General features: G+C 41.5%; 1 protein-coding gene across 5 annotated transcripts; it reads right to left on the bottom strand.

Moving 5' to 3' along the window:
- Positions 1–998: 998 nt before the first annotated feature.
- Positions 999–19,168, bottom strand: MSRB2 (methionine sulfoxide reductase B2). Of its 5 annotated transcripts, XR_012030819.1 has the most exons (6): positions 18,979–19,168; positions 12,483–12,583; positions 8,552–8,628; positions 3,994–4,043; positions 3,058–3,205; positions 999–1,734 (listed from the first exon to the last, which is right to left on the bottom strand). XR_012030819.1 is itself a non-coding variant. In XM_072825371.1 (5 exons), the coding sequence occupies exons 1-5, from the start codon at positions 19,088–19,090 to the stop codon at positions 1,630–1,632; spliced, it is 543 nt and encodes a 180-aa protein (XP_072681472.1). In that variant the 5' UTR covers positions 19,091–19,166; the 3' UTR covers positions 999–1,629. The 5 variants fall into 5 exon arrangements, 4 of the variants coding, with proteins under 4 accessions (XP_072681472.1, XP_072681473.1, XP_072681475.1 ...); XM_072825371.1 differs by lacking the exon at positions 3,994–4,043 and having other exon boundaries at positions 18,979–19,166; XM_072825372.1 differs by lacking the exons at positions 3,994–4,043; positions 8,552–8,628 and having other exon boundaries at positions 3,058–3,234; positions 18,979–19,138.
- Between the last annotated feature and the right edge of the window lie 8,067 nt (positions 19,169–27,235).

Raw genomic sequence — 27,235 nt, forward strand, 5'->3', positions numbered from 1 at the left:
AAGAACTCAATGAACCCCAAGCACAAAAAATACAAAGAAAACCACCCCAGGGTACAACATAAATTGTGGAAAATCAAAGAAAAGGAGAAATTCATAAAAATAGCTAGGGTTGGGAAGGAGAACACACTGTTTTCAAAGGAACAACAATAGCACTAACAACTGATTTCTCAGAGAAAACAATGGACACCATAAGACAATGGAAGAAAACTTTAAAAATGCTGAAATATCTTCAAATTAGAACTCTATACACAAGGAAAAGAATAATTCCAAAATGAAAGGAGACAAAACTCATCAAAATTTATAAAGATGTGTAATAGTTTTGTATGTCAACTTCTCCTCAGTAAAGTTTTAAATATTTTAAAGGAGAATAAATACATGTCTCAGCCAACAAAAAATAGAAGGTCCACCACTAGGAATCATGAACTAAAACAAAAAGGAATTCTTTAAGCAGAAAAAAATAATCCCACAGGGAAATATGGGATTTCGGGAAGAAATAAGGGAGAACAGAAAGGACAAATATGTAGGTAAATATAAATAAATATGGATACATAAATTAATGACTTGTGGGGGTTAAAATGTGTGTAAAATTACATACACAGGATAGTAACACAAAATATGGAAGGGTGTTAACGAGGTTAAAGTGTTCTAAGGTTAGCATTCTTGAAGAAGTAACAAAAAGTAGTAATTTTTATATGACTGTGACAAATTAAGGATACATATTGTGATTTCCAAGGTAACCACTAAAAGAAGAGCTTGATAATGCATTACAAGCTAATAAGGAGAAAAAATGAAATAACTTTTTCTGCCTGCAATATCTCAAATAATTTAAACACTTTCAATAGCAAATTATTCAAGACTCTCAATCTGTAAAACAATTGAGTTCCTATTACTGTTGGTGTAACCAAATGCCTTCTACCATGTAATCAAATTTTTCTGGTATCTGATTTAGAGTTGTTTTCCAAAAGAGCAAACTCATAGGTTTAGACAAAAAACAAATATAAAATTTTAGTAAATATTTTATTTGAACATGTTAAAGCTTAACTTTGTAACCACTTTTTATTCTTTTGTCATTGAAATCTAGCAAACTCTCATTGGAACTTATTTGCCAGTAGAAAGGATGAAACCAGAATGTTCAAGACATTCTAAAATTCTGAAAAAGATTCATGCATCCCATCAATCACCACGTGTGCCTCCCAAACACTGTTCTTCCACAATCTCCGTCCTCGGTACTTCTTTCAATGCTGGGATCGTTGATTAATCTGCATTTCCTTCCTCTTTTCACTTGATCCCTCACCTACATATGTCCACAAAGGACTTACCTGCAGTGGAAAAGTTCAGGGTATTTTTGTAGAAATTTTTTGGATTGTAGTCCATCAGTTTCTTAATGTCCTCAAAGAATCTTGCCTTCCCATCCCAGGCAAAACCTACATTCTGTGAAATTTCACCATCCAAGCTGGAGTCAGGGTTGGGTTGATTCCAGGTAAATCAATTACAGAAGTTGGAACTTGCTTGATGCCAGAAGCAAACTTTGCTTGGTTTGGTAGTAAATAAAGTTAGGCATTAACATAAACTGTGAAAATTGAGGGTATAAATGGAGCAGTGGCAGAGGAAGGGGTCCCTTGGAGATAGTCAGTGTTTCCTTGGTTTGAACTTCAGTGCCACACTGTTAATGCAAAACCTCTGACCACTAGGCCCAGGTCCATCAGGAAACACGTGGCCAAGGTGGGCTTCACACTGCAAAGGAGAGAAGCCTCTGTCATTTCTCCACTAAGACAAAGTTCTTTATGTAAAACTAGACAGGTGAACCCCACATGGCCACCCCACTCCAGTGTTAGACACCTGTGTGGGAAAAAAGTCCATTGCATCAGAATGCACATAGGAAATGAAAGAATATAGGGGTGTCCGGGTGGCTCAATCAATCGAGTGTCCAACTCTTGGTTTTGGCTCAGGTCATGATCTCATGGGTCACGAGATGAAGCTCCAGGTCAGGCTCTATGCTCAGTAGGGAGTCTGCTTGGGAATCTTTCCCTCTGCCCCTCTCCTCACTCCCACAGTCATGAACGTGTGAACTCTCTCTCTTTCAAATAAATAAATAAATCTTTTAAAAAAAGGAAATGAAAGAATGCAGAGTACAGTAGTGGTAAACAGCTATCAGCAAGAAGGTGAAGAAGTTATTTAACTCAGGCCTTGATTTACTCATCTATAAAATGGGGACTAATAATTATACCTACTTAATAAAGCTGTTGTGATGATTAATTGATACAGTACATGTAAAGCATTAATACAATTCCTGGGGGACGCCCGGGTGGCTCAGCGGTTGAGCGTCTGCCTTTGGCTCAGGGTGTGATCCCGGAGTCCAGGGACCGAGTCCCACATCGTGCTTCTGGCATGGAGCCTGCTTTTCTCTCTGCCTGTGTCTCTATCTCTCTTCCTCCGTCTTTCTCACGAATAAATAAATAAAATCTTAAAAAATATATATATAATTCCTAGGTAAGCACTCAATAATGTTGCAGCCAGTGTACTATTTTTGCTGATGGTAAGACTTTGCTATACTTATCTGCTGCCTCTGATGTTTTCAAAAACTAAAAAAGTGAGTACCCAAGAATATAAAAGTGAACCTGTTGTCTGGATTTAAGGCACTATCTCCTACCAGAGCCACAGCAGGAACAGCGTAATGTCGCTTGCAGTGTCACTCTGCTAGTGACACACTGCAGGGTGGGAAGGACGTGGAGAGAAGCCAAGCACATGGAGCCATCCTGAAGCCTCTCCCTGTTCAAAAGAATGTGAAGGGCCAACTCCTTTCAGACCTTCACTCTGTCCCATCTCTGGAAGGCTAGAATGAGGAAAGGTTACTTCAGAGTGGCTCAGGAAGGTTCTTTCTCTTCCCTGCACTGCCCAGAACCATGGGAGAGGGGATCAGAAGCAGAAAGCATAGAAACCCAATGTGTTTCAGTGACAAAAGTACACCCATGTTGTACTACCACGTATGCTCTCTGTGGTACCCAGGCTGGGCAGCATTGGGAAAACCAAACAGACAAAATAAAACAAAACCCCTACCTGCTTGCAGACAACCTCGGTGCGAGTTAATCCTAATGAGGTGTCCACACGTCTCAGGATCCCCGTGTCCCTTTCATCAGAGCCAGATGTCCCGTGTGCCTCCGAAAATGCAGGCCATCCAGTGCCGGAGCAGTACTTTTTCTCGGAACTGTGAAGACATTCACCATCCTGCAGCTGCTAAGATGTTATTAACAGACAAAGAGCATTTTATGCCCCAACTCATTTTTCTACTGAGCAGGGTCCGAGCTCCTCTCTCCCCTGCCAGATCCCAAGGCCAGTTACATAAGCAATCAGTTCCACGGGAACTCTGCCCACTGCACTTTCACTATTAAACACGTCTCATCATCGTCAAAGGATCTCTTGTTCCTTTGATGCTTAAGGCTTCTCTCTCGATGTCCAACAGGGACCAAAAAACACTAGGGGCTTTGTGACCTGTGATGCATATTAGGAAACGCAGATCAAATCCAAGGGCTCTAAATGTAGAAAGGGGGAAGCGGAAATGAGACACTCATGGTCACAGAGGGCATGAGGGTCTGGGACCAGCAGCATGAGGCCTGATGAAACGCCCACTGTCAGCAGTGGGATCTTCGGGTTACCTGCCTGCCTGCAGAGATTCCAAAGCTGCCTCTGCCATTTCTTAGCTGGGTGACACTGGGCAGGTTACGTACCTGCTCCAGGCCTCACCTGTAGCATAGGGATAACATTACTTATGTTAGAGAGATATCTTGAGGATTTACGGAGATATTCTGTGGGGCACAAGTAAGTGCTTATGAATGTACACTGTAATAGTTAGTAAGGAAGCCTGGACACCTGAGCCAGTCACTGCAGTGAAGTGACCCTCCTGGGCGAGGCCCATAAGAACTAGTAATGCTGATGTGGGAGAGGGCCAGAGGGGCTGACCAGAGGAGTGAGAGGGCAACAAGCAAGTCCACTCACCACAGACCCACTCTTCAAGTGTTTTGAAAGGTGAGCTCCCTTTAATGGCCCTAGGAAAATAGAGTGAAAGTTTTTTAATAGTAGGGAGATGGCTCTCTTCTAAGGAAGAAGAAATAGCTCTTCTCTAAGGGAGAAGAATGTATTATAAACTCTGCAAAAAAACCCCCCCCAAATAACCAAAACCCCAAACAAAAAAACCCCCAAATACCAAAAAGCTGAGTGAAGAGCAGGACAAATGGCAAATAAATCTCTAGACTGTGAACACAGAAGGAAGCTCAGTTTAAAGCACAGACTCCAGCAAACAGTCTTGTGTGAATGGAGTCATTCTCAAACATTTTCATCTCAGGGCTGCTTTATACTAAAAAATTCCTGAGGATCTCTTTTCTTTACATGAATTACATGTATCACTGTTTAACAAATTAGAAACTATAATAATTTTAAGATATTTATATGTAAGTTATTTTTAAAAATAATAAATTAATTACCTGGTAACATAAATAGTCTATTTTTTCTGACAGATAATTGTATATTCTATAATGAAACATCTACTGACAAGAGTTATAATGTCTTACAATTCTGCAAATCTCTTTAGTATGTAGCTTAAACTTAAGCTTGACTCTTCATATGTGTTTCTGCATTCAATTTGGTACAATGTTATTTTGATTGACATATAGGAAGAGGATGTGGCCTCATGGATATGCAGTTAGAAAAGACAGGGCCTTGTAGATCCCCTAAAAAGGAACTCTTGGAGTGCTCCTGGAGTATTCAGATTCACCAGGATTTTAGAACTTTGAGGAGTAAAGGCCCTGACTTCTGAAAGATTTAGGCATAAATCCGGGCTCTGTTACATCTGTGTGATCTTGGCAAGTTAGTTCATCTTTTAAAGCTTCAGTGCCCTACTGGATAGAACAGTAATGGTCTTATTACCTCATAAGGTTGCTGAGAGGATTACCTGACATGCTTTCAAGGTATAGTGTATTTAGCAGAGTGTTAGACACATGGTATGTAAGTCAGTAGCTACGATTTTTAAAAATCATTACTATCAATAACAGATATCCATGAAATTTGAGCAGCTGTGGGTCCAATTTTTTTTGCAAGCCTTTTTGGAAGGGTTCAAAACTATACACCAGAGCCACCCTGGCCCAGGGAAAAACATTTTAAGTATCTTTTAATCACAGCCTTTCCACTCTTAACATTACATGTAAACCAGAGATCATTGAAGGCATTTTGGTGGAGAATTACAAATATAATACATTTTTTAACGAATGAATCTAAGACTAAAAAAGTCATTTAAAATGTTTATGGGAAACAATAAATCTTTACTGATAGAATATACAGAATCTGGAAATTTTACCAGGTAATACGAGAGGCCCATCATATATAATTTAAGATTGGAAATCTAACTTTAAGGCCAATTTGAAGTTCCAATATACATATTTAAATGATGGGCAGATTACAAGGCTCTCCCTTGAAAAACTAAAAAACCATACTAGATCATCTCTTTTCATATACACTTAGAGGTGTTTTTTTAGTTTTCTTTTTTTGTTATGTGTTTGTGTATTATATGTTTACATGTTTGTTTTATGTTTATTTGCTTTGGTTTTCCTTCATTTTTGGAAATTCCATAGCCCTCAAACCAACAGCAGAGGCACTTGATGACAACTGACAACTCTAACATCCTAGGAGAATTTCCATTCATTTGGAGGAATGGGAACACACAAAACAGTTTTAACCAGTGTTACTTACTTAGTTACTTATTACATGTGGGACATCCAGATGTAATGTAAAAAGGCAAATAATATCAGCTTCTCAGATTCCCTCTATTCTAAGGAAATGTAGGAGCATGAAGTATGTGGCCCCATGGCAGATTTTAATAAACACTTCCAGAATTGGTATATGTGGGCAAGGAGAAAAAAGGGAAACATAAGAAGTAGGGGAGGGGAGGGAAGCAGGGGCAAAGTCACATGATTCCAAGGTTAATAAAGCAACAGTCTTGCATCCCCAAGGGAGTGATAACATTCTAAGAGTGTTCTTGACCCAGAGACCTTGGATCAGAGGCATCTGATTTGAAGAGGAGGCAGGTCTCCTGGAACATGCACCATATTGGTGGTCTGTCAAGGCAGTATTACAGGTAGCAGTGAGTCCAGCTGCCCAGAGACACTGGTCCCACATCTACCTGACTCTTGGTTGACAACTTTTCCCCTCATTTTGACTCTATCTATAAAAGCATTTGAAGGAATGTTTGCTTTTTCTCCACCTCTGCCTTGCTATTATTAAGGCTGGAGACTAGGGACAGACAGAGAGAGGGGGAGAATGAGAGGCAAAACAAGAATATATTCCTAAGACTATCCTTTTGAATGAGAAGCATGCTCAGGAGTATAATTTCCACTTACAGATTCTCATTAATTAGAACATACTCATAAGAATTCCTCATTAACAAAAATTTATCCATATGTATAGCCCAAAGAAGGATTTATCTCTAAGAATAATCATTGCTAACATGTACTGAATGCTTGGCATGTGCCAGGCATTGCACTGGTGCTTTTACATGCATACCTTTTAACTCAGTTAATCCTCTCAACAACTTTCTGAAGTCGGTATTACTCTCATGCTACCACATTACAGGTGAGGAAATCAAAGCATGAACTGGTTAAGAGATTTGCCTAAGGTCACACAGCAATGGAGCCACTCTACTGTACTACTTCTCCTATAAACAAATACATCTCTAATAAGAGTATATTCTGGAACATAAAAGATTCTTATAAATAGTCTTCTCCTAGTGTCAGTTATAGCAGCAACAGCCAGAAAATGAAACAGAAACTTACTCCAAAGTCCCTAAGAAAAGAGAAACTTTTGATTAAAACTAAATGATTAAAGAAGAAACAGATAAGTTTGGTGAACTGGCAGCTCAGCATACCAGCCTTTGGTAATTGGGCTTTTGGAGAATTGGCTGGTTCTCCTGTTAGTCTTGGCTGCTTCACTATCTCAGTGACCTGAGATTGATCACTCAATTTTCTTATTTGGACTAGCACTGTGCTAATATGGTAGCACTGGTCACACTTGGGCTTTTAGGTTTAAATTAATTAAAATTAAATAAAATTTAAAAGTTATCTTTAAGCAACGTTTTGAATGCTCAAGAGCCACATGTGGCTACCATATTGAAAGAGCAGATATAGAACATTACCATGATGGTAGAAATTCCTACCAGACAGAGCGCCAACATTCTGTGATTCAATGATACGCTGCTGTGGTAAGGGGATGGTGGGCACTGGGCAGGAAAAGATCTCAACTTTGCTAGTGCAGAAATAAGAACACCAATGAAGTAAAACAATGAAGAATGTAAAGTAGACAACGCTCTTACAAGGGATGACTTTTTATCCTCGGCCTTCACAGTCCAAAGATAGAAACAGACCCACAGTTTAACAAGGCAGTCCTTTACATCTTCACACCATACACCTTTTTTGACTAAAAACAGGTTGGCTATCTTGAGGTCCTATTTCTCCTCCTTAATAGAAGCAAATGTCAAGGAACCAAATGTCTCAGATGTATGTGTCACACATTTTACTGTGTTAAAATTAACCTCTTTCTCTCAGTTTTCTCCAGGACATCCTAGGCCGACTGCTATCTTAGATGTCTCTTCCTCAGCCATTGACAAAGTGAATGAATCTGGGCAAAGGCCTGCCCTTTCATAAGCATGAAGGGAAATCAATCCTAATTGTTCCTCATCCTTGCAGGCGGGGTCTGGCTTTCCAAATTCAGCCCACATTAGCAGCCAGCAGCCCAAGAAAGCCCAGTCTGCTCAAAGCCCAGAGGACATAATGAAGCACTGCCTAATGGAAGATTCACAGAGCTGGCTTGATTTATATTTTATTCTAAACCAATTTAGGGTTGATGCAGAAGAAAGGAAAATATCTTTGAAGTTCTGAAAACAGGACTTCAAAGATGTTTTCCTTTCTTCTTCATCGAATCTACTTTTTTTAGACTGTTTCCTGCATGTCTAAACAAAAAAGCCTTTGTTGAGAGATTTCAGATCCTGATTGACTTAAAAGAGGCTTTGAAATCAAGGGACAATTAAATTTACTTTTAGCTATATAGAAGAGGGCATGGTATTCACTACTGTCAAGCACTGTGGGGAATCTATCCTCATAAAATTCTACATTTGCCAAATTAAATTATAAACCCATTTTTCCTGGGAGAGATATAGTTTTAATCACATGGCCAACTAAATACTATTATGGTTTAGATTTCTTTAAATACTTTCCAGGAAAATATTCTAATAGCATTATCTTAAGGTGCCTACAAAGTTTTATTTGTTTGCTATTTCTCGGGGATACAGAAAGAAAGAATATAGGCTCAGAAGTCTCATTAACTGTTCTAAATGCTAGAAATAATCAAGACAGGCAAGTATTTTATATAAATAGCTCTTCTTATAGCAACTATGCCAAATGAGGAGGGCAATTAAAAACAACATGGGTATGTATTTATGCAAGGCTTCAAACGAGACAGAGCTGTAAGAAATCTGGAGGTCTGTTCTCCTTCGGTACCTCCCGATCCTTACCTGAAGAGTGGGCTGTCACAGCACACACAGTGATACATTCCTGATTCCTTGTTATTCAGATAGACCCCACTGAAAGGCTGAAAGTGAATCAGATAGATTATGTGTAGGGTTCTCATAAGACCAGCAGGAGATGATACAACAAATTTAAGTCCAAGATTCAGTCCTCAAATAAAGGAATTTTTGTACTAGTTTGACAAAGTGCAAATATCACCAGAAAGATTATAACCTGCCCAATGAAGCAGCCTGTAGGCTTATCACAACTGGCCTTTATTGTGCCAAATATTCAAATAATGACATTAATAATGCTTTGTATTTATATAGCTCCTTTCATCCAAGAACATCAAAGTCTGTGAAAAAGTGAGAGAACAGTCCTCTGGATTGTGTAAAATTTCAGACTTCCTTTCAAAAGAGTTAATACAATACAAATCCAGTCCACTGTCTAAAACACTGTGAAATCTTCAATTAAAGACAGAATATAAATACAGGAAAAGCATAGCTCTGTGGGCTCTTGGTTGTGCCTTTAATATGCCTCACGTGGTGCTTAGGACATGGCATACTTAATAAATGTTTAAATAATGAGTTAGATTATCCCAGTACTAAGTTACTACTTAGATGAAATTACTTCATTAACTGTGGCTTAAAGAGTTTGCAGGTTTTCAAAGGTCTCCCAAGAAGAACACAGGGGACGTGAGGCAATGAGTCAGCCAAGTCAGTATTTTTCAAAATGTTATTTTGAAAACTGGATCTTGTTGTTAGAAAAAGAAACAAAGACCTTTTTACCCAGTTCCTTTTGTTAAAGTAAATTAAAAGAAAAACAATCAGACCTCTCACACAGGCCAACCACCGAAGAACCATAACCAGAGTCTGGTGGCAAGCGCTACCCCATCTTATGGGTCAAAGAGAAGCCACGGCACAGAATGGGTGACCAAGAACTGACTTAGGAAATAAGCTGGACTCTTCTGCTCTTTCTAGATTTCTCAAATCAACAAATTCACAGGTCAAACATTCAGATTCCCTGTGGTAGTATTAACAGCACATTTTCAGTGAGCCACATAATGGACAATTTCAAAATAACCCACTGAGCCTACCATCTGGGCACACTTGGACATTTTCCCTCTTTTAAGACTCTAAACTTAGCTGCAGAAATCTGAAGAGTGGTAAGCTGGTCTTTTTATGGCCTGTGCTCCTGGATGCCGGCTCCCAACCTTGGCATAAACCAGCATCTGCAATGAAGTTTCACATCCCTCCCACCTGAGCTGACAGGAGACACATGCCAAGGGACTACCAGTCCTTCAGCTGATCTGGAAAGCTGACTCACAGCATCCAGACAGTCTGATAAAATTCAAAATGTCATTTTGTCATTGCAGGGGACAGGTGAACAGAGGAAGTGACAGGCAACAGGTATCACAGTAAAAAAAGTAAATTAGAAGGAATCCTTAACTGACACATTTTATGAAGTGACCCCTATCCACTGCTTCCCAGACTGACTTCCTGATGTCTCCCTCCTCCTGCCTCAATTCTGTAGAAGTCTTAGCATTAATTTAAAGCCAAACTCAGCTTCTACCTCAATCATTCATTCTGATATGCCCTTGAAAACCTAGTATGTACTCAGTGCAGGGCTGGGTGCTAAGGTTACAGAGACTACAGGAAAAACCAGGGACTGAACTGGCAGGCACCTGAATCTGGGACTTCCCAGCCTCCAGAACTGTGAGAAATCAATGTGGTATAAGGCCCTCAGGCTGTGGTATTCTGCTACAGACAGACTGCCTGGACCAATGGGATGTCTCCCTTCCTTGATCCTGTCCATACAACATACCTGTTGGAAACAGATGGCACACTCAAAAGGATACTGCAGATAATTTCATACAGAATAATTTACAAAGGGGGGGCCAGGCCCAGTCTTCAGGGAGGGTGAAGCACTGAGAGGGTGAGCGGCTCTGTGATCACGCCACCCCTACCAGGCCTGTGGGGCAAAGGAAGGGGCAGTCACCAGAGCCTGTGGGTGAGAGCAGCCTGCAGGAGCTAAGGCCTGTACTAGAGAACTCTGGATCCTGACTTCTCTGTTGTGTCCTCTGACCTTGCAGGCATCATCTGCTGGCCAAACCTGAGCAGTAGTCAAAAGTGAAGGGAGTATATTATTCTCCCCAGAGCTCAGAACAGAGTGAAGCACATGGAGAGCGGATCTGTAGGGCATACAGAGGAAGACGTGCAGACAACTCGCCTTCTATTGATATTTAACTTTTAGTCGTTGCGCAACCAGGCTTTAAACTCCTTTATTGTGTCTCGTGGAGTGCATGTTTTTATTGCTGCCTGATAAAAACACGTGCAACTGAATTTTTAAGTTGGAGTTACCAAATAGAAACCTGAGATGCGTTACTTCTCTTTCCTTAGCAAGGCTTACAGTTAGTTCTGCAATATTCTAAAAAGTTACACGTGGAAACAGATCAACTGAAAGGGATTTATAACATTACTTAAAATAATGGATGATGCTCATTTTGTAAAATGGCCAAATGCACAGAGTATACCACACCATCTGTTTGAGAATCCCACAGATTTATTCTCCTCAACATCTGTCAGCTCATCTCCAGGCAATGTATGTATACCAAACACTGCCTGGCTCTGTCCCTGAGAAAGGGCTGGCTTAGAATATTCTGGGATATACCCAATTGCACAGAGAGCATCACATGTGGCTCCCCTGAACTATCTGCAATAATGACTGTGTCTCTTTCCTCATAAAAGATTAATAAAATCCCATCCACAGGAAGTTTTAAAAAAATACCAGTACTGTACAAGAATCGACTGGGATCTGCTGGCCTGACAATTTTAGCATCAGAGAAGTTGAGGGCACAACATGATTATACAAGGCCATGTGCACGTAGACAGCTGTCTCAACTTCACAGGGGCTGCTAAAGAAAAGAGAGAAATACTCTCAACTTTGCAAAACCACCACGGTCCATTCTATAGGGTCCACTTTGCCAAAGAAAATGTCTAATAACCATATTCAACAGCTCTATTTCAGGGGTTATATTTGGGTCTAAGACAAATATTTGTTAAGAAATGCTGTGCTGGGGAAACAGTACTATCCTGAGGACAATTCTCTCAGCAAATGAACAAACGCTGAGCTTAGTGAATCCTGTTCAAATAATGTCTGCACCTCTTAGCCTGCTCTCTTGTTCAGTATTTTCTCCCTGAGTGTGGACTTTAGTCAGGCACCATGTTCCGGGCCAGGGCTATCTCAACCACAGCAACTGGTCAGAAGGGAAAGCACTGGGGAGAGCAACCTGCTTTGGGGCCTGAGCACATGGATAGGGGTTGAGAGGTGGGTCTGAATGAACAGGATGAGGGGAGAAGGGAGAAGAAGGACATGGGTGGGGGCCTCAGGGAGAAGGGAGGCCAGGCGGTCTGACAGCTTAAGGAAAGACAGTGTGGTCCAAGTGCAGAGATGAAGAGGAAAAACAGCCAGAATGAGGGCAGGGGGCAGAGCCTGTAGGGCCTAATTAACCGTTTGTCAACTTTCCTCTTTACCTTGGAAGCAGCAGGAAGCCACTGAAGGATTGTTAGCAGGGGAGGGATGCAGGTGGATTTGTGCTTTAAGATCTCTCTGGCAGCCTTGTGGAGAAAGGCAGCCAGAAGAGCCGGAGGCTGCTGCCCACCGCTGTGCACCCACAAGAGGCAGGGGTCATTGGGGCACCAGGAGGCGAGGGTGGAGACAGAAGGAGAGCACCTGCAGGTTACGGTACACAGAAGAGGTGGGCAAGGCGACAGAGGGGATGGATGCATCCAGGGCATCCTACAGATGGATGGACAGCGATGCCCGGGAGGGAGAAGCACAAGGAGGACCAGACTGGCAGAGCAGGATGTGGGTGAGTTGGGCTCAGTAGTATTTATCCCAACCCATGCAATCAACCAAATTATCATCAGTGCAGCTTACTGGTTCTGTTCCTTTTTCTCTTGTAACATAGAATTGCTCTGGAGTCAGCTTCTTTTGCCATTCACTCTTGGTAAGAGGCAGCTCATGCTTTGTGAGAGACCCTGTGTTGTTAAATAGAAATTTTTAAAAATTAAAACAAAAAAAAATTTCTCCCTTATCCTTTCTCCTACAGTGCCTGGCCACCCAGCAGAACAAGGCCACCCCTTCCCTCTCCCATGCCTTCCTTCCTTCTTCACAGGAACCAGAAAGCTCCTGTACAAAATGCTTCAATTGACTCACTAGTTTAACAAGAAAGGGGTAGCAAGCAGACAGCCAGTATTCCAGTCCCACTGGGGCACAGAAGCTAAAGAGGCAGCTGAAGAATGAAATAATGCAGAATAAATTCTTCTCAGGTACCCGGGGGGAGAAATTGATCCTCCTTCTATTACTATGTTGAGAGGAATATTTCCTATCAGCTGGGAGTAGCTGAATGATTGGAGAGGAAAGAACCTTGAGCTAGTGGGTTATTAAACTCTTCTCCTTCACTGGTTTATAAAAATCTCTCTGATTTTGTTTGTCAATGGAGGTCTTTATTACAAAATCTTCTTGTGTGGAAAAAAGGAGAGTCCCATAGCATATGCTCCTGAAAGGAAACGGAGACCTACCAGAGCCTACTCTTGTGCTTCAATCTTACCACTTTTACTCCAGGGAGTATAAACAAAGTAATGAGGATGACTCTTTTTAGCCAAAGGGGAGAAGGAAGCTTGATATATATAATCAATGTTTCAATCATCCTACTCTAATAATTTGAAAGGATTTTATAAGCTGTTCACCGCAACTTACAAAAGAGAAGATAGGGGCCCAGGGCCTTATGTCACCTGACCACAGCAACAAAGATGAAAGGTCAGACACCTGTGGTGTCACCACCATATAGGAAACTGTCACCACCATAAAGGAAACATGCCTGAGTATCATATTAACATTCATTTTTGGTTACCATAGAAGATCCTAAATAATCTTTCAGATAAGAAAAGGCTTGTATCTTCATTGCTAGCTCATAATACTATACAATATGGTATTTCAGTATTGTATATTGTTGAATGCTATGGTTGTTTACATTTTATTAAAAGGTTCTTAATCTGTTAAATATATTAAAGATTGTCCTAAAATACTTTTTATAAGGTTATGGGGATTTCTTTTTTACTCTGGAAATACACCTCTGAAATTTTCCTATGAAAATATAGCCCAGGTATACACAATTTTTCTGGATCTCATTTCTTGGGGGAGTTAAGCAAAATGTATTTATGTGACAATTATTACTGCTCAGTAGCTTTCAGAGTTATCATGCAGAATGTCAAGTAATAAGTGGATAAGAAATGATAAACTTTTAAAAATATCACCATTTTTACAATCACTAAAATAATAACCAACTCAAGCAAGAATCATCAGGGGATTCTAAAATCCTGGGTGAGAGACTGTTGAAGAATGGAAAGGTCACACATTTTCAAAATATCATTAATTACAAAGGAAGAAAATGTAGCTTTACAATGGAGAAATGTACAAGTCACCACGTTAACCAAGTAAGCCAAGTCAGCATCACCAACAGCGGGGCAAGCCGACATCACGTGCCTCGGTGTGAAATACCAAAGACACATCACCTCCCTGCCCACTGCACTGCATCCATTCTCAGAGAGCCCACTGAGGACTTCTCAGTAAAATCTAGAACACTTCATCCTTCTCTGGCACTTCTCCGTACTACTGATACTTGACATTCTCCTATGGTGTCTTTTATTTCCTTTGACTTCCGTGGCACCCAATACTCTCGTCTCTCCTGTTATTCCCTTTCAGTATCTTTCCTCAGCCCTGCCTATTCATTCCCTCTAGCCATCCCTGGAATACTGGTATCCTTCAGATGAATCTATCCATCCTAGGCTCACTTCTCTCACCAAATCACACTTGCCCCATAGGTGATTTTATCCAGTGAGTAGCTTACAGTACCATCCACGTGATGAGACTCCCAATCTATTTTACTCTCCAGCCTAGATCTCTACTGAATTCCAGATCCACAGATAACTACACCTGGATATCTCCCAAGGATGTCCCGTTTCAAACACAATACACAAAAGGACTTCATGTATCTCTCCTCCCCCAACTCAACTATGCTCTTCCTCTCATGTGTTCTAGCTTATTGACCCCATGCTTCAAACCAGAATGCCAGGCCACTAGGCGGGACTCTTCCCTTTTCCCTGCACCAAGCCCTGTTGGTTCTACTTCCTAAATAACTCTAGGATCTGCTCATTCTCTAGGATCTGCTAAGAGTAGAAAGCTAATGGGGGGGGGGGGGAGGGCAGAAGGGGAAGGCAGATCAATGAAAGTCTTTAAAGCTACCATAAGGATGATGGCTTTTATTCTGAGTATGGAAGTCATTAGAAGGTAAGCAGAGGCATGACATGACCTAATATTTAAAAGGATTACTGGCTGATATGCTAAAAGATTTGATTACAGGGGATACTTTAACAACCTGGCTGAGAAAAGGAAGAGACCTGGGTTTAGGGTGGTGGCAGTGGTCCAGCTCAGGGTAGTCACATACCAGATGTATTCTGATAGCAGAGCCAGAGGATTTGCTGATGTGAAGTAGAAGAAAGAATACGGTCAAAGGGCACTACTCTAAGTGTCTTGGTCTGAGCAGAAGATGCGGAAGCCTATACAAAGAACAGGTTTGGAGGCTTGTTAATAAAAATGCCAGTTCAATATTCAAATGGAGATGTCAAGTAGGCAGTTGGATATATGGATTTAGAAACTGGGGAGAAGTCCAAGGTGGAAATGTATATTTGGGATTTCTTGGCGTTAAGATGTTATTTAAAGCCATAAGCCTGGAAGATCCCCAAGTCAGTGACTGTTGAAAGAACAGAGAGGCCCAAGGGCTGGACTTGGAGGCATTCCAAGATCCACAGGTTGAAGAGACGGAGAAGTCGGAAGGAAACTCCAGAATGTGGTGTGCTAGACAGAGATGACTGCTAATTAATAATCATAGGGTTCAGCAATGTGGCAGTCACTGGTGCCCTGAAAAAGCAGTTTAGGTGGAGGAGTGTGTATGTGAATCTGACTGGAAGGTATTTGATACAGAATAGGAGGAAGGAAAGGAAGCCAGTGCGAATACGTAAGTTCTTTCAGGAGTTCTGGAGGTAGGTGGAAGGGAAGTGAGGCCAGGAGCATTCTTTAGGATGGGAAAGATCACAGTGTTCTAGTATGCTGCTGGGAATGATCCAGTGAAGAGGATAAACTGGTGATTTAGAAGAGAAAGGAGAGAGATGTGCAGCTGTTCTTGACCTTGGGTAGAGGAAATATGGAAGACCAATTAAATTATGAAAATTTTATTGACTATACACACTTTAGATAACTATTCAAGGTAATAATGAAAGAGTTTTACAAAGCAATGCCAGCTTAACCACCAATTGAGTGGTGGAAACATTGTGAAATCTTTTCAGGCTGGGTTAGGGAAAGCTGTTTTTTTTTTGTTTGTTTGTTTTAAGAGCAAATGGGAGGGTGCCTAGGTGGCTCAGTCCATCAGACTCTTTGTCTCAGCTCAGGTCTCAATCTCAGGGTCATGAGTTCAAGCCCTGAGTTCGGCTCTATGCCCAGTTTGGAGCTTACTTAAAAAAAAAAAAAAAAAAAAAAAAGGCAGTGGAATTAGAACTAGTTTCAATGGGTGTGAACCATAAGGGAAATGGAAGGCACTCCATTTTAGGCAGTTTGAAAGACCAAAATAGACAAAGAGATGTGTCTATTTTGCAAGCCTTCAACAAAGGGCAAGATCCAAAATTTGGATAGTGCCATGTTAGCATGACCCAAGGTGAGAGTGGTCACACAGAGGCCACTTCAAATAGTGGAAAAAAGGAAGGCAAGAGCAAGATTTACTAGTAGGATTTGATTCCTCCTCCCAGAATCTAAACTGGTCTTGAGGAGAATGTGTATATCTGAACCCTGGCTAATCACTAACATCTGTAAAGGAAAGGAGTAACAGAGCATCATGACAAAATACCTTCCCTATCCTTCAAGTCCCTGTCCTGTCATGTCACTCTGCCTGTGTTCTTGGCTTTGGCAAAGATCTTGTATTATTTCTATGGATTTCCAAGAGGAAAGCTGATTCTTGGTACTAAGATTGGCATATATAAACTGCAAAGCTGCATCATCTGCACCTTGAGTTGTCTTTCAGATTCCCTCTGCATTCTCATACTATCTTCACTATCAAAAAACTTGGTTGTTCTTGCTCTTGTACTAGATAGCTACACAGCTTTACTTTGAACTATGCTTTGATAAACTCATTTTCCTTTGGGTTCATTTTTCTCCATGTGCTGTGATTTGCAGAGGCTGCCTTTCTTGTTGGTCATGTTTCATGAGGTGGGCTTACATCTTCTCATCTTTAAAGAACAGCCTCTCTTGGTCATATGGTCACCTACTGGTTACCTCCTTCTGGTTTTGCTAACATTTCTGGCCACAGCTACTATACTGCCAAGTGTCACACATAAGCAAGCCTCGTTTCAATAGATACTTGAGACTAAGGGAATCTATTACAAACTGGCCCAGAAAGAATCCCCAGGCCCACTCTAATTTGCAGACTAGCTTTCTTTCCCACTCCGATGACTGGACTGGTTTAAACAATGCTCAAGATGGTTTCCTAGCAGAGGATTTCCAGAATGTTTTCCCGAAACAAGTTTTCTCCAGATACTTCTTACTCTCCTCTTTTGGTTTGCTCTTGTCAATCTTGACAACAAAATCATAGGGGCTGTGCCTCTTGCGTATCAGAAATCTCAGTGTTGTGGAACTGTCCCCCATCACTATCAACATCTTCTCCTTTTTCTCTCAATCTTCCCGAAGACTATAACATAGGTTAAATGTAGCTACTCTTTTGTCCTTTCCATTTATTTATGTAATTATAATTAACATTTACTGTGTGCTAAATGCCAATCATTGTGATAAAGCATTTTAACTTTTTTTCATTTATTCTGTACAACCCTACTATTATCATTATCTTTATTCTATAGAAGAAAAAAACAGATTTAAGCTTATGAAGTTCAGGATGTGCCCAAAGACATAGAGCCAGTATGTGACACTGTCAACACCAAAGCCCTTCACCACCAAGCTATTACCGGCCTATAAAATTTTATTTTATTTTATTTTATTTTATTTTCTGCCTATAAAATTTTAATGGGTGCCTAATAGTTTGCTGAATTGAACTTTACTGGTTTATTTAAGCATTCCTTAACTGATGGACATTTGGGTTATAGCTAGTTTCTGGTTCTTAAGAGTAGTGCTGTCAAAAACATCTTTGTACACATAACTTTGTTCTTTTGAATTACTTTCTTAGAATAATTTCCCGGGAGGGGGTGTTTGATAAGTTACACAGCTCCTGTTATGTATCGGGAGTCTGACCAAATATTAAATGCTTCTGGAAACTTCAGATCCTAAGGCAATTCATTAGGCTATTTCTGACAACACCAGTACACACATAAAGGACAAGTTTCCATTGAAACCACTATCCTATTAAGGGGAATGAGGAGACCTCCAGCCCAAAAGTAGGATGTTTTCACCCCCTGTGGTTCTCAGAAAACCAATGCTTGGCACACAGTAGGTAGGCAACAAATATCATCAGACTGGCTAAGACACCAAGAGGTGCTGAAGGCCATGACTGGACATCATGTTGGATCAGCCATTACTCCACATTGCCTGTGCTTTTATTTAAAACTACATTTTGAAACTTCAAGGGATAAAAAAAAAAAAAAAAATTCCAAGTGACTGGATACATTTTCAGAGAAGACAGGTATTTTTAAATTTCTTCACTGGCCACCTAACACAATCAGAGTCAGAGATGGGACAGCTGGGCAGTTGCCCATGAAGCCAAAGCACAGGGAGCACTAAATTACTACCAGAAATATATCTGAAATACAGTGCCACTGACACAGGTCTCCACAGGTGACTCCATACTAAAAGGTGAAGCAAATGTGCCCCAATCCAACAGAGGAGACAAAGGTATTTCGAGAAGACACACACACACACTCTCTTCAATGGTGTGTCCGGGAGCCACCGAGGAACAATGACTACCAGTCTGAAGGGGAACGAGTTATTAGCCCACGCGTCTCCCTGGGTCCGGGTGCTTCTCACCTGGGAAAAGCAGCACTTAGACTCTTGGAAGGGGACCGCGGCACAGACCACCGGCCGGTCCAGGGCCGAGCGCACCACGTCGGGTCGCTGACCCCACCGCCGCGACTGCGGGCCGGGGGCGGGGAGAAGCGTCAGGGGCTCCTGGGCCCGACCCTTGACGCGGAAAAAAAAAAAAAAAATCAGTGACGCCCACCCCTACCCCGCCAAATGTACAAGTGTCCTGCGGCAAAGAGCGGCGGACACGGGCGCGTCTAGGAAGCTTCTCGAGAAGGAAGCGCCAGGTCGCCCTCGTCCGCGCAGGTGAAATGAAACCGAAAGCCACGGGGCGGCGGGCCTTGCGCCGCCCGCATCCTACCTGCGTCCCCGTGACCCGCCGCTGAGCCGCCGCCACCAGCGCGGCTCCGCACCGCCCGCAGGAGCGCCTCTCCAAGGGGAAATCCCCGGAGGGCGCGGAGCAGGCGCGCCATGACGCCGTGCGCCCGGGCCCGCAGAGCCGACGCACGACGTCCCTCGCGCGCCGCGCCCCGCCCCCTCCCTCACGCCCCGCCTCCACCCGTGCACCTCGCCTCGTCGTGGGCCCGCCCTCTCTCAGGCCCCGCCCTCTCTCTCAGGCCCCGCCCCCTCCCTCACGCCCCACCCCCTCCCTCACGCCCCGCCTCCACCCGTGCACCTCGCCTCGTCGTGGGCCCGCCCTCTCTCTCAGGCCCCGCCCCCTCCCTCACGCCCCGCCCCCTCCCTCACGCCCCGCCTCCACCCGTTCACCTCGCCTCGTCGTGGGCCCGCCCTCTCTCAGGCCCCGCCCTCTCTCTCAGGCCCCGCCCCCTCCCTCACGCCCCACCCCCTCCCTCACGCCCCGACTCCACCCGTGCACCTCGCCTCGTCGTGGGCCCGCCCTCTCTCTCAGGCCCCGCCCCCTCCCTCACGCCCCGCCCCCTCTCTCACGCCCCGCCTCCACCCGTGCACCTCGCCTCGTCGTGGGCCCGCCCTCTCTCAGGCCCCGCCCTCTCTCTCAGGCCCCGCCCTCTCCCTCGCGCGCCCCGCCTGATCTCATGCTCCCCACCTCCTCCCTCTCGCGCCCCGCCTCCCCCTGCCTCTCCTTCCTCTGCTTTTCTCTTCCCTCTTCTGCTCACACTCCTGCCTCCACCCTCCAAAGTCCTGCCACCATTCAGCTCCTCCCGCTCTGGAGTACCTCCTCCTACCCCTCTCCCGCTCCTACTCCTAATTGGCCTCCCCTGGCCCTTCCCTTCTCCACCCTTCCCCACTACACTTCCCACACCCCAGCCCAAACACTGATCTGTTTTATACTTTGTTTGCATTTGCTAGAATTGTATATATTGTGTAACTATAGATGATGAATCTGCATTTTCTTGAGTTGTTTGTAAATGGAATCCTTGTTCGTGCTGAGTAGTATTCCATTTATGGATATACCACAATGTATTTATCTAGTCATCTATTGATAAACATTTTTTTTTTAAGATTTTGTTTACTTATGAGAGACAGAGAGAGAGAGAGGCAGAGACACAGGCAGAGGGAGAAGCAGGCTCCATGCAGGGAGCCGGACGTGGAACTGGATCCCATGGCTCCAGGATCCTGCGCTGGGCTGAAGGCTGTGCTAAACCGCTGAGCCACCTGGGCTGCCCTATTGATAGACATTTATATTATTTCCAATATTTCCTTATTAGAAATAAAGCTGTTAGGAACATTCCTGTACAAATCATTGCATGTATGTGCTTCCTTTTCTCTTGAGTAAATAATATTATCAAAGATGTTATAGCACTGCAATGTTAAGTGGTCAACTTCTTTTTGGATTCCAGTGATGCAATTTTTTCCAGTGTTCTGCATGCCATGTTATAAGGTTGTAGGTGTAGAATTCTTATTAAAATAACATTATCATAATAGCATGCAGTGTGCTTGGGATCCAAGTGGCAGAGATCACTTACTTAGGCCACCCATTTTGTTTAAAGCTGGAAGGTGCCTACAAGATCGCCTGGCCACTTACCTTATATTGTTCATGGGGAAAGTGGGGCCAGTATAGCTAGTGGTTTATCAACATCACACAACCAACCAGAATGTAGGAATCAGGATCAGAAGTGCGGTTTCCCAAAGCCAGGGCAACACTGTTTTGGGGTTTTTTTTGTTGTTTTGTTTTGTTTTTTGTTTTTTGTTTTTTGTTTTTTTTTTGCAGAGTTAAATGGAAGTGTCACCAAGCAGAAAACAAGAAGAGAAGTCAGAAGGATGTTCTTGAGATTTTCTTAATATAGACATAGGTAAATACACACATGTAGTCCTCTCCCAGTGCCAAAAATTCCTAATTCTTACACTTTCCACTTGAAAGACTATATAACATATCATCTGGAAGGTACGTTTAGTACCAAGTATCTCCTCTCCTCCAATCTATTCCTGCAGAACTTGGATGTTCTATTTCGAGTATGCTTTACTCTAAATGCATCAGCATTTAGAAGCTTTTGTTCTAAAAAGAACAATAGCATTTGAAGCTTTTTGTTTTTTTAAATCTCCCCTAGCCCAATACTGTAAGATTCAGCCTTGCTCATTCACTTTTTTTTTTTTAAAAGTCTTTATATATATTTTATTTTATTTTATTTTATTTTTTATATATTTTTTTTAATTTTTATTTATTTATGATAGTCACAGAGAGAGAAGGAGAGGCAGAGACACAGGCAGAGGGAGAAGCAGGCTCCATGCACCGGGAGCCCGATGTGGGAATCGATCCTGGGTCTCCAGGATCGCGCCCTAGGCCAAAGGCAGGCGCCAAACCGCTGCGCCACCCAGGGATCCCCTGCTCATTCACTTTTAACATTGTCTAGTGTTTATTTTAGCTCACTGTTGGGAACCTGCTAGGTAGATCTTCAAAAATTATAATAAATAAAAGAATGAATCTGGGATTTATGGATAAAGATTCAGATAGACATCTACTCACACATATATATGCTGGATCAGAAAATATAGTTTGTGTTTTTAAAATTTTTATTCATCTAATTTTATTAAAAATTTTGTTTAGAGCTTTTGCATCCATGTTCATAAGGAATAGCAGTCTGTGTAGTGTTCTTTTCTTGTAATGTCCAACTATTTTAGTATTTGATTCAGATCCAGGGAGGTTCAGTAGCTTGTCCATGGTCACACTGCTAGTTAGTTGAAAAGCATATAAAGGGATCCCTGGGTAGCGCAGTGGTTTAGCGCCTGCCTTTGGCCCAGGGCGTGATCCTGGAGACCCGGGGATCGAATCCTACGTCGGGCTCCCGGTGCGTGGAGTCTGCTTCTCCCTCTGCCTGTGTCTCTGCCTCTCTCTCTCTCTCTCTCTCTGTGTGTGACTATCATAAATAAATTAAAAAAATTTTTTTAAATAAAAAATAAAAATAAATAATAAATAAATAAATAAATTTAAAAAATTAAAAAAGAAAAGCATATAAAGTCCTCCTAAAGTTTAAGTTTTAGAAACTATCAAGAAATGGTAGAAGTGTATCTCGCTCATCTTCATCCCTCTCAATCTCAATAAGTAAATTTATTCCCCAGAAATAAATTTAACATTGTGACATTGTGAAAAAGCATGGAGTCTGGCTTATGACCCAATTCAGGATATCTTATATTATAAAATGCATGGCCTTGGTCAAATACTCAGTTTACTTATCCTTAAATTGGGGTTATGGCCCACCACCATTTGTCTAAGTCCAGCTTAACCATGAAGACCATGTGCCAATCTCCAATTAGCCAAATGGTCTTAGCCTAAAGAAAACCCCTGTTTATGTTTTACCACATATGCTGAGTGGTAGAGACTACAAGCTGTCTGCTCAATGTCCATTCTCCTCTCTCTCTCTCTTTTTTTTAAGATTTTATTTATGTATTCATGAGAGACACAGAGAGAGGCAGAGACACAGGCAGAGGGAGAAGCAGGCTCCCCGCAGGGAGCCCAATGTGGGATTCCATTGGGTCTCTGGAGGAGTATCACGCCCTGAGCCAAAGGCAGATGCTGAACTGCTGAGCGACCCAGGTGTCTTGCCATTCTCTATTTACAGACACATCTTTGATTTTATTGAGGGTAGCAGTATGCCTAGCTAAAATGTTTCACCCACCAGTTCCCTTGCTGGGCAATGACAAAAGCAAACACCATTGGGGGGCTTCCTGGAAAACCAGTTAAGGAAGATCTGACTTGGTTAGCATTGGCCTATTGTTCTTCCTTTGCCCCCAAAATTACTCATGATGGCTAGAGCACTAGCAATATTTCAATATACATGATCATGAGATCCACAACTGGGGTCAGGAAGTTGGCCTGAGTCTCTGATGACACTGTGTAATCAATATAACAGACTGCCTACCTTCAGATTTCTCATTACATGGACAAGTCCATATTTTCTTTAAACTGTGTTATTTGTGATTTTCTGTTGTATGAAACTGGTACTCTATATGTAGTGTTTGGAATTTGATTGAGAGAATCTCTTGAAAAGGCAAGATTCTGTAACTTTATCTCTTTGTGTATCTAACATACTTCCCCGCAGACACAAGAAACTATCATTCAGAATAAAATACTTAAAAAGATAAGAGTGATCCAGAACATGGGAGGTCAGCTCAAAAGCCAGTTTGCTTTTCCCTACCAAAAAACCCCCCTAAATAAACAAAAAACACCTCCAAAACATTTAGGAAGTATAATGGAAATGTAATAAACTGTGTGCCTTTTCTCCCCACTGAAGAAACCGTATGCCTAAAGTTCAGTTATCAATGTCCATTTTTTTTCTATGGCAATCTAGAAAAGTCCTAGAAATTAGCTAACTGGGATATACCTAACTAACATCTGTAAACATTTTATTTTTTTTAAGATTTTTTTATATATTAAAGAAAGAGTGTGCGTGGGGGGAAGGGCAGAGGGAAAGAATCTCAAACAGACTCCCCACTGACCTTGTAGCCTAACTGGGGCCTATCATGGGGCCTATCGTGAGCCTGTTGTGGGCCTGTCATGGTTCTGTCCCAGGGCTTGATCCCATGACCCTTAGATCACTACCTGAGCTGAAATGAAGAGTTGGGTGCTCAACCAAACCACAGAGACACGCCAACATCTGTAAATGTTTTAAATCATTAAAAGAAGTGAATGAAGACTTTACTAAATGGTGTGATAGAAAAAGTGCCAAATGAGATAGGTCTTATTTTCAGCTATTCCCTACCAGATATAGGTTTGGGGTCCTTGGTTTGGTTATCTGTAACATTTTACATAAGTGCAGAACAGGGTGGCCTACAATGAGAAACTGAATGATATCTGAACTCTCAAGTCTGTAATCATATGACTTTGGGTGAAAAATGGGAAGTTATATTCTCCTGCAGACAGCTGAAATGGTGAAGATTAAAATAATATTCAAGTCAGTTTATGGATTTAAGCAATATCATTTATAATTCCAATGGGTTACTTTATCAAAATTGACAAAATAACTAAAATAAGTGTGGAAAAAAGAATACGTTTGTAATAAAAGCAACCCTGGTTATACCATATTAAAGTTCCTTATTAGGAAACAGTACATATCAAAATGGGCTAACCAAAAATTAGGCCTAGGAGGCAAATAGAGGTTCAATATCAATATATGTGTAATCAATATATCTGTAATCTATTATATTTGTAGTCTATTATAAACAATGGAATATAAAATCATTTAATGTGTGTTTTGGGGGAAGGTAATGATCAAGATAGGTAATGATCAAGCCTTAGAGTCTAAGGCTTAGAATGATAACTTACTTCAACCCAAAGAAATAATTTTTGAGTTAAATTTAGTGTCATATCCATGTGTTTATACATATATACCTGTGAACTAAAACAAGGCTACACATATCTATTTGGGAAGGAAAAGGATTTTCAGGGAACAGAAGCAATGAAAGGAATTACTAATGAACCAATGCAAAGATGAAAAGGTTCAGGTGCAGGAAAATTAAATGCATATACAGTAACCACAAAATACAGAACAAAAGTGATTAGTCTCTGTATTAGAGTTATCCGGAGTTACAGAATCAATGGGAGAAGTATATAACATAGAGAAATTTGCTGTAAGGAGTTACCGCACATGATTATGGAGATTGAGAAGTCTACAAGCTGGAGACCTAGGAAGCCAGGCTGTAGTTCAAGTCATGAGAGGTGGAATGTTAAGCAGGTGTGCTGAGGTCCAGAGGAGACCAAAGATCCAGCTGAAACAGTCAGGCAGAGAGCATTTCAACCTTCCTCCACCTTTGGTGATTGGATGCTGGCCCATGCTGGGGAGCACCACTGGCTCTACTCAGTCCACCAATTCAAACATGACTCTCTTCTAGAATCACCCTCTTTAGACTCTCCAGAAATAATATTTAACTAGTTATCTGGGTATCCCATGGCCCAGTCAAACTGACTCATAAAATGAACCATCATAGTCCCAAATTGGAAAAATAAAAAAGGAAACAATAGGGGAGCATTGTAGCAGCCTATAAACATTTACTATTATAATATAAGGGAAATTAATATTATCTATATGGGTAAACTCAGATCTGACTGGACAGATGGTAAAAGGGTATGAGCAGATGGTTTGCACAAGGGAAAATACAAATAGTGAACCAACACTGGGAAAAAATGTTTAGCTTCCCTAATAATTAAAGAATTGCAAATTAAAATAGCCAATAATACTGTTTTATATATAATAAATTATTGATAATATTTTTAAACCAGAGTTAATAGTGCTTTGGGGACTCGGGTATTATACTCATATACTGATTATAGAAATAGTGGCATCAAAAAAAAAAAAAAGAAAAGAAATAGTGGCATCATTTTTCTGGAAAGAAATCCACCAACACGTACCAAAGGATCACTGAACTCATCATATCCTTCAATTTGGCAAATCTACATTGGAGAGCAAATTCTAAGGAAAGAACTCAAAAAGGGGAAATACCCAATTTTTGCAAAGATGTTTATAGCTGTGCTTTTCATAATGGTAGAAAATCTAAAATCGTTAACAGCCAGGAAATAGCTAAGTAAATCTTGACATAGTGATACAGTGAGACCTTATATAGCTTATATAGCTACTAAAACATTAAATATGAAGGTTATCTGGATTTATGAAATGATCTATATGCAATAATGTCAAGGGGAAAGGTAGAAAACAAAATAGGTAATACCCAAGATAGTAACCTGTAAACGTGTGCACGATGAAACTGATCTATTCCTGAAGCACAAAATTTTTGGAGAAAATATTTTTTGGTGAAAAGATACATTTTTTCATACTTTCAAAGGATTTTCTTTTTAATTTCACAAATGCTCATATTCCTTTTGGATAAATTAGAAAATAGAAGTATGCCAAAAAAATTCTTGAGCACTGTCTCAGAAATCTTTACTGATTATATTTTGGTATATAGTCTTTCAATCTTTTTCATATATCCTGTGGTTGATATGTTTTAAATATTTGCCCTTCTCCTTGGCCTATACTTGGAGTTTTCTTTAAAGAATAAACTCCTCCCCAACCCGGGTAACTGCACGCTCCACCTCCATTCTCAGTTATGTGATTTGAATAGGATGGATCTAGAGCCAGGTTTCTCAACCTCAGAACTTTAGATATTTGGGGACAAATAATTCTTTGATGTGTCTTGGAGGGAGGGAGGGAGGGAGGGAGGGAGAGAGAGAGGGAAACCATTGTACAATGAATGCATTGTAGGCTATTTAGCAGCATTCCTGGGCTCTACCCGCTAGATGCCAGTAGCATCCTTCTCCAGTTGTGACATGTCTCCCGGAGGCAAATTCACCCTTGACTGGGAACCATTCATTGGATACAAATAACTATATCCTAAAACACTTTATTTATTTATTTTTTAAACATCTTTTTTTAAATTTTTATTTATTTATGATAGTCAGAGAGAGAGAGAGAGGCAGAGACATACGCAGAGGGAGAAGCAGGCTCCATGCACCGGGAGCCCGATGTGGGATTCGATCCCGGGTCTCCAGGATCGCGCCCTGGGCCAAAGGCAGGCGCCAAACCGCTGCGCCACCCAGGGATCCCCTAAAACACTTTAAACTATTGTTTAGGGTGTTTTGCATTTCACCTAAGAGATATCATACTGCTGGTATACTTTTACAACTTGATTTTATCATTCAGTATTTTATATATAGATAGATGTAGGTTTAGTTCATTCATTTAACTGCTATATGGAATATGCTGTATCGATAAACCAGAAGATATTCATTATTCTACTTAGAGACTGTAGGATGGGGATCCCTGGGTGGCGCAGCGGTTTAGCGCCTGCCTTTGGCCCAGGGCGCGATCCTGGAGACCCGGGATCAAATCCCACGTCGGGCTCCTGGTGCATGGGGCCTGCTTCTCCCTCTGCATATGTCTCTGCCTCTCTCTCTCTCTCTCTCTCTCTCTCTCTCTCTCTCTGTGACTATCATAAATAAATAAATTAAATAAATCTTTAAAAAAAAAAAAAAGAGACTGTAGGATGTTTTCATTCTTCAGGTCTTACAAACCATGCTACCGTGCTATGAATACATAACTTTATACAAACTTTGTTCATGCCGGATTTCTCTAGAGTAGACCTCTAGAAATGGAACAGCTCCATCAAAGAATAATGCATCTTCGGCTTTCCCAGGACTTTCCTATTGT

The sequence above is a fragment of the Canis lupus genome, chromosome 5, assembly GCF_048164855.1.
Source record: "Canis lupus baileyi chromosome 5, mCanLup2.hap1, whole genome shotgun sequence".
Classification (NCBI taxonomy): domain Eukaryota; kingdom Metazoa; phylum Chordata; class Mammalia; order Carnivora; family Canidae; genus Canis; species Canis lupus.

What these genes read in the sequence shown, in the direction of transcription:
- MSRB2 (XM_072825371.1), bottom strand. Translation starts at nt 19,090, where the DNA reads ATGGCGCGCCTGCTCCGCGCCCTCCGGGGATTTCCCCTTGGAGAGGCG. An exon ending in GGCGGGTCACGGGGACGCAG is followed by an intron (nt 12,584 to 18,978) that starts GTAGGATGCGGG and finishes TTAACAACACAG; the next exon opens with GGTCTCTCACAAAGCATGAG. An exon ending in TGTGACAGCCCACTCTTCAG is followed by an intron (nt 3,206 to 8,551) that starts GTAAGGATCGGG and finishes ATGTCTTCACAG; the next exon opens with TTCCGAGAAAAAGTACTGCT.